This window comes from Sceloporus occidentalis, unplaced genomic scaffold (assembly GCF_023333645.1).
Source record: "Sceloporus occidentalis isolate IW3139 unplaced genomic scaffold, rSceOcc1.0.p SCAF_44, whole genome shotgun sequence".
Taxonomy (NCBI): Eukaryota; Metazoa; Chordata; class Lepidosauria; order Squamata; family Phrynosomatidae; genus Sceloporus; species Sceloporus occidentalis.
In genome coordinates this window covers 2,686,342-2,694,335 of record NW_028317024.1, presented here as the reverse complement: position 1 = coordinate 2,694,335, position 7,994 = coordinate 2,686,342, and the positions used below count along the sequence as shown (strand labels likewise).

Genomic DNA, 7,994 nt, shown 5'->3' with positions numbered 1-7,994 from the left:
ACACACAATTTCATACGGAAAAGAGGCAATCATTGAAACGAACGCTCAAAAGAACACTTTTTCCCTTTACTTTTTTTTCCCCCTGTGGTTTGTGTTCCACATTTAACAGATTAATTGCCGAGGAGGAGACTGCAGAGCTTTTCAGCTGAATTCCTCCTCTGCAGTGTTCTGGAGAAAACTAGGATCATGTAATCTAAAATAGAATTAAAGGGGAAGTCGCACATTTTTTAATCTTGTGATATTCCTGTAATTTTAAAATATCGTGTAATTGACTGCAAAGCTATATTCTTATACCAGCCTGCAGTCCGTATAAATTAGTGGTGCGTTGAAGTGGGTCAAGATGTTTCTTGAACAAAACGAAACTTCAGATATAGCGGATTATTACAGCTACTATGCCGTTTAACATTTTTTTTTTAAAATTGACCTGAAATAGTGACCATACGGTACAAAAACGTGCTATTAAATGCATCTTGCACAGAAAAAAAATATTCTTTCATGCAGCTCTGTTGTGTGACCTCCGTTAACGGGAAATCTGGTCTCCGTACGCTGAATATTTGAAAGATTGTGTCTCTATAAGCTATATAGAACATATATAGAACATTTAAAGGCATGGCCTTTTTTTTACAGTTCTAAATCAATGATAAACGCTACACGACAAACCATTCTAAATGTTTTCAAAAGTTTGTACTATTAAGATTGATGTCCTATGTACCCAATTTTATTCTACAACTCCTAGCCTCCTATGGCTATATCAGTGTATGGCTCTTGCTACTCTCAGTTTGCTCATTTAATAAATAGATAAATGGTGGGAACTGGGAAGATGCTTTTCATTATTATTATTTAAAAAAAAAAAAAAACAATTCTAAATGTTATATCCCTCCCACATACAAGGTCAATGTAGGAGAGATATAACATTTAGGATTTTATTAAGCTTTCATTAAATGTTTCCATTTTTTTTTTTTTTCTCACTTGATCTTCTCACGTATTAATATACAAACATATTTACACGCACACACACACTGACATACTTACCTCTACCTTTGTTGGCTCAGGAAAGGCTCTAATCCCTCGCAGACAGCCCATAGCTCCCCAAAACCCTAGAAAGTGATTTGGTGCCCGGGGTTTGCCAAGTCCTGTCTTAAATGCAAGTCTAATTTTGAAGCCAAGCAACATGCTGAAGGATTTGTTTATAATAATCTGAAACCTTTTTGTTTTATGATTAACTAGTATTAGAATAAGATCATTTTAAAGGCACACTTCAGCCGTTACATGTGCATAATGCATGTGATCGCAGAGTGCCCCTTATAATTTAATGGATTTTATTTTATTGCAGGAGATGTATTTTGAGCACATCTTCTGAGCAGTATTGTCCATGTGTGTATAATCAGCCACCAGCCAGCCCCTCTGATGGCTCGCACAAGAGTTCCAGGGGGTCTACTGAAAACCCCCTATGCGCATGCACAGAAAGTGCCTATGTGGATTACCATGGGAGCACTTTTTTGCCAGTGCCTGGCTGTTTTAGGCAGCTAAAACTGGTGCAAAACACAAGAAGGGGGGAGGGGGCATCCACTGTAGTACCTTCAGAAGGTGAGAAGGCCATTTTTATTGGGGCTGTAGATGACATTAAACTGTCCCTTTAAATGAGGATGTTTCCCTCTAACTGTTGTAAGCAGAAAATGGCTGCATTAAAATAATGATAATAAGCTGTGACCTAGAAAACAAATTGACAAACCTGGAAAATCCTTGCCAAATTATATCACCATTTTGTTTTCCCTAAGGTCTGAAAACATCATTGCAATGCAGAATCTTTGTGTTCAGGTTCCTCTTATCAGCCAAGAAGAACATAAAAAGCCTCTCTAGCTCATTGTACTATTGTATGTCTATACAAAGAGAGCCTGTGCTGAAGATATTTGTGATTTTGTCTTGCAGGCATACCTTTCAGAACCCCAGATATCATGTCTGTTGGCTCTCAGGTTTTACCTCCCGGAGGGCCTAATGGCATTCTTAGAAGTCAGTCATTTGCAGGCTTCAGTGGCATCCCAGAAAGAAGATCTAGGTAAGAGTCTACTACTTTGCTTAGAGGAGGCCATAGTTGTAAAGTATACATATACAACCTAGATGAGTGTTCAATTTAAAAAAAAAATTAAAAAATCTGCATAATATTTAATAATATTGTGCTGTTCTGTATGCAGTATTATTCACTTAAACCGTGACAAATAAAAAATACATTCATAATCTAATCTGTGTCCCATAGCATAGTAAGGGTTCAAAATGGAACTTTTTTTATTATTATTTATTTATTTTTTGTGCTTTTACAAATGGCTTGCCAAAATCCCAGTTGATCCATGGACATGACAAAAGTATGTGGACATAAATACAAATTGAATAATTTCTACTATGGACATAACGCTGTCAAAATCCCACGAATGAGGTCATATGTCCTTCTTCCTCTTAATTTATCAGTTTAATTGACTTGTAAGTTAAGTTGACTAATTAGAACGTATGACGTTAAACTTGGATGGTTTAATTAGTTTGCGTTTAGGCTATCGCAACAATGTCTAGTTTAGCTAATCAAGGACCATAATAAGGCATTTTTTGTGTGTTTTGACAGCCAAAGTAGTAATTCTGCAGAAAATATTATTTCCTGATTTTTTATTTTTATTTTTTATTTTGGAGGGGGTTTTGACAAATGGCTTTCCAAAATACCAGTTGATCCATGAACATGACAAAAGTACACATATGGATTATTTCACAGTAAAACTTTACGAAATACATGCATATCTTTTTCTTGTGTTTCTGGTGAGAGTACAATTTCTCTTTTATTATTGTGCCAGGCAGATAACGTTTGTCAACGTTTATCTCGTCTTTTCTTCTGTTTCTATATGATATTGCTGATTTGTGTGGAAAGTACGTAAATACAAATAGTAGAAATTATTCAATGGATAGAACACTGTCAAAATCCTATGAGTGAGGTCATGTGTCCTTCTTCCTCTAATTTACAAGTCAATTAAACTGATAAATGAAGCTGACCAATTATAACATATGATGTTAAACTTGGATAGCTTAATCAGTTATCTGATTTGTCAATAAACAAAATAGCTTTGATATACATTTTTTGCAGTTTTTTTTTTTTAAACCCACTATTAGGCTATCACAACAATGTCTGTTTTGTCTAATCAAGGACCATAATAAGACAAGGTCACAAGGCCTCAAGGTCACAAAGAGTGACAGTATTGAACTGTGTGTGTATGTATTTATGTATATATGTAAAATCCATTTTAATCTAAATTAAATAGAAATAATAAGTGTTATAATTTTAATAAACAATACACTTAATTTAGATTAAAATGGATTTTTGATGAATTTTGCCAATTCCTGTCCCCTGATGAAGCCTGCCTGCCTACCTATACACGTGCGATAGAAGAAATACCCTATTTGGTCAATTGCTGCCGCGCCTGGCTGAGCCGCCCATTTGATCCCCGTTCGCACAGTAAAGACTGTTATTGTGAACCCCCATCGGAATTACCTACCAGCCGCCGCTGAGGGCAGCTGCGTCTACATCAAGAATGTCCTTTTATTTCTTAATTATTTTTTTAGAGTGTGCAATGTCCAGTGAATGTCACATGATATACTACACACTGCAAAACTGCCTGTGAACAGTGCCGGTCTTAGGGTTGTGCGGCCGCACAGGGCGCCATGGCAGCAGGGGCGTCTGCCCGGGACTTTCAGCAACTGCTCGGCGCCCTTCACTCTCCGTGACTCTGAAAAGGGGAGAGGGGGTAGATGGTGAGAAAGGGGTAAAGGCAGTGAGAAGGCGGTGAGAGGGGGTACATAGTGAGAAGGGGTAGATGGGGAGAAGGGGTAGTGTGAATGTGTATGAGAATGAATGAATTAATGTGTGGATGAATTGCTTGAATGATTTGTGAGACTGCATTAATGAATATGTGTAAATGATTCGTGTGAATGAGTGACTAACTGTGTAAGTGTTTGTGTCTGTCATGGATGTTTAAGTGATTTGGGGAAATGCAAAGATGGCACATGAAGGGTGGGCTGTTTGCCGACAAAGATGTCTTACACTGGGCTGTTAGGGGACAAAGTTGTCTCAGGCTGGGCTGTAATATGTATGTGATCTGGGTGCTGATCAGGTTCTATGTGGGCAATGTGGACACCAGGGCTGGCTTTGGGGTGTGCAACCTGTGATCTATGCTTGTAATTTAGGGGGTTATCTATACCTTTTAATGCTGAGTTTATATGTGAATTCCAATTGATTTATACCTGCAAAGCTGGGTGTGTGTTGTCTGTTGATCTGTATCTGGTACGCTCTGTTTCCATACATTATTATTTGTATGTCTGATTCTGTTTTTTTATCTATACCTTCAACGCTGTGTTAACATGTGATTTTCAACTGATCTATACCTGCAACGCTTGGTTTTTGTGTTGATTCTGTTTCTGTTGATCTATACCTGCTATGCTATGTTCCCATGCATCATGTATGCATACCTGCATATATAGGGTTTGTATGTGATCTATACATGCAAGTGCTGTTTATATGTGTTTGATCTATAGTTCACAGAGCGGAAGGAAAGGAGAGGTATGGCTTAGTGAATGAAGGACAAAGGGACTGGGAATGATTGCAGGGGAGAGGACCTCTCAAAGTCATGGTCGGGGTAAGAAGGAGGGAAGACTGCACTGACTATCACAGTCTTCCCCTAATCTGCAGTCAGTGTGGCAATTTTTTTGCACTTGCACGTAACTATCTTTAATGTAAGCTTGTTGTTTGTTACAAGATTTTTTTCCTTTTTTGGGGGGGATGGGGGGCGCCAGAGGAGTAGACCGTACAGGCCGCCAGAACACTTAAGGCCGGCTCTGCCTGTGAATGGACATTCACTGGACATAGCACACACTTTAAAAAAAAAAAAAAAAGGACATTCCTGATGTAGACGCAGCTGCCCTCAGCGGTGGCTGGTGGGTAATTCCAATGGGGGTTCACAATAATGGCGCTTCGCGCCTTGCGTTGTTAGCCCCGCTTGCGTCAGTCACTGGGGAGGCGGGGAGACTCCGGACTGGGTGGTGAGTGTATTGGCTGGGAGCCACGTGTGCTGCAGCAGTATGATAGAAGAAAGAACTATGAACAGACTGCCTGTTCATAGATCTTTCTTGTATAGGCAGGCAGGCTTCATCAGGGGACAGGAATTGGCAAAATTCATCAAAAATCCATTTTAATCTAAATTAAGTGTATTGTTTATTATAATACTTATTTCATTTTAATCTAAATTAAACAGAATTTTTTATGAATGTTGCAATTTTTTTTCCTTTTGATCTTGGGGTTCATGTGCGCATGTGCTCCTATGAAGGAGCCTCCACTGGCTGCCGTCCTACTCTGTGGTCTACTAATTGGCTGCCTGAAGCGCGTGCGTGGAAATCTGACCGTTTGATCATGCAGCTGTCAAATGCATTGAATTGTATACGATGGTCACTGTCCCTTTAAGAGAAATGTAGTTTAGGCAGAAGTGGTTGCGACCTTTAAATACTATAATAACGATGATAAATCGAAAAATGAAACGCGAGCATGAGTAAAATGGTCTTGTGTGCCGGGTCAGTTCCTTGTCCTTAATTTGGCTTGTGCTATAAATGTCTTGTAGTACCACATGTGATATTTTTGAAGGCAGCTGTTCTTAAATCATTCTGGAATTTATGGATTGCCCAGTTGTTCTGAATGTTTAGAATTCTTAAATCAAGATTGTTTCAATTGAGACTTTGTGTACAGAGGCTGTACAGCAGAGGCTTTGCTAGGTAGAAGCTAAGAGGACTAAAGCCATAGGTTCATAGATTGGAAATATAGGAGAATACATCAGGTAAGGAGGAGTCATGTGTAATGTGTGTATGTTTTGGGTATGTTTTTTATAGTTTGTTTCGGTGGGGTGAAGTGTTTAGGCCCGTGTGTATATATGAAGGGCTAAGCCTAAAGCTAGTATGGGCTCAAGACCTACATCTTATGTAAGAGAAGCTTTTTCCCTTGCATTATGCACTAACCAAAATTGACGTATATGTGTTCAAAATGGTTGCTGTGCCCTAGTAAATGTGTGTGTGTGTGTGTGTGTGTGTGTGTGTAAGAAAATGTTTGCTTCTACCCGAACTTTGATAAAGTGGCACAGTATGTATACCCTAGTTAGATTATTACTCATATTCTGTATCGCTGTATGATGGAGCAAACCCGCACCTGCGGAACTAGTAGACTGTCTAGTGCAGGGGTGGGCAATTAATTTTCCCATGGGGCCACATGAGAAATTGGAATGGTTTTAGAGGGCCAGACCTCTACAAACTACAAACTCCGAAGCCTTGTCCATTTTGTTAACTTATGTGCTGTTTAATAAAGTTATTCAAGCCTACGTCATTGGTAGAGGTGCTTGAATAAGTAAGGCCTGAATAACTATTAGCACAGCACAGAAGTGAACAAAATGAACAAGGCTTCGGAGTGCATACCGTATTTTTCGCTCTATAAGACGCACCTGCTGATAAGACGCACCTAGATTTTAGAGGAGAAAAAAAAGGAAAAAATATTTTGAGCTAAAAAATGGGCTAAAATATTTATTACAATAACTGAATAAGCTATGAACACAGTAAGACACACGCAGTAAGACACACACAGACACAGTAAGACACACACAGACACAGTAAGACACACACAGACACAGTAAGACACACACAGACACAGTGAGACACACACAGACACAGTAAGATACACACAGACACAGTGAGACACACACAGACACAGTGAGACACACACAGACACAGTAAGACACACACAGACACAGTGAGACACACACAGACACAGTAAGACACACACAGACACAGTGAGACACACACAGACACAGTAAGACACACACAGACACAGTAAGACACACACAGACACAGTGAGACACACACAGACACAGTAAGACACACACAGACACAGTAAGACAGACACAGTAAGACACACACAGACACAGTAAGATACACACACACACACAGTAAGACACACACACACAAACACAGTAAGACACACACACACAGTAAGACCTCCCTCCCTAACCCCCCTTCTCAGTATCTCCCCTCTAACCCCCCCTTCTCAGTATCTCCCCTCTAACTCCCTAACCCCCCCTTCTCAGGATCTCCCCCCCCGCCCCGGTCACTTACCTTAAACTCCTGTGTTGGAAGCGTGAGGCGTTTGTCTCGGGTGCCGGCGCTTCACTGCTGATCGCCGGCGTCTGACGTCATATGCCGGCGCCCAGCGTAAAGCGCCGGCACCCGAGACAAACGCTTCCAACACAGGAGTTTAAGGTAAGTGACCGGGGCGGGGGGGGGGACACCGGACTCATTGGTGAGTCACCAGGACACTCCTTGCGGGCCGGTCCGAGCTATTCAGCGGGCCGGATGTGGCCCGCGGGCCGTGCTTTGCCCAGGTCTGGTCTAGTGTATGCTCATTGTGTTCCGTGTTAGAGGATGTCTCTAGATGTTAATGTTTTTGTTATCTTTTTGTTCTTCCTGTTTTACAGATGTAATTCCTTCCTGGGGAACGCGTCAGCTCCCAAAAAGCCACAAACCAAGCAAAAGAAAATGCATAACCTTGGTCACAAAACCAGTAGTTCTTCCAAAGAGCCTCAGCCAGAAAGAGTGGAGGAAGTGTATGGAGCCTTGAAGGCTGGGCTTGAGTAAGTATCATCTAAATATTATTTAAATAATCTGCCCCCTACATCCAGTTTGTGGAGACCCAGACATGACCAGCCTCTTGAATAGACGCCATTAAAGTGCCACAGGTATGATCCCTCAGATTCCACCCTCTTCTGAAGCCATATGCAGCTGTTTCATGCACACCTCTCCATCTTCAACCTTTCTAAATAATCTTTTAGTAATGTTTTTTACATGCTCATTTTCTTATACACACATTCAACTCCATATCTACAACACCCACCTCTTTAATTGTTGTTGCTCTTGAAGTACTTCTACTCTTCTTT

The 7,994-nt window shown here is 40.5% G+C and overlaps 1 protein-coding gene across 1 annotated transcript in view; it reads left to right on the top strand.

Moving 5' to 3' along the window:
• The first annotated feature begins 1,955 nt into the window (after positions 1 to 1,955).
• Positions 1,956 to 7,994, top strand: part of LOC149289585 (rho family-interacting cell polarization regulator 2-like) — a 36,700-nt gene continuing 30,661 nt past the window's right edge. The window contains exons 1-2 of the mRNA XM_089490407.1: positions 1,956 to 2,056; positions 7,536 to 7,691. Coding sequence (XP_089346533.1) covers positions 1,956 to 2,056; positions 7,536 to 7,691 — 257 coding nt within the window. The remainder of the gene's footprint in view (positions 2,057 to 7,535; positions 7,692 to 7,994) is intronic.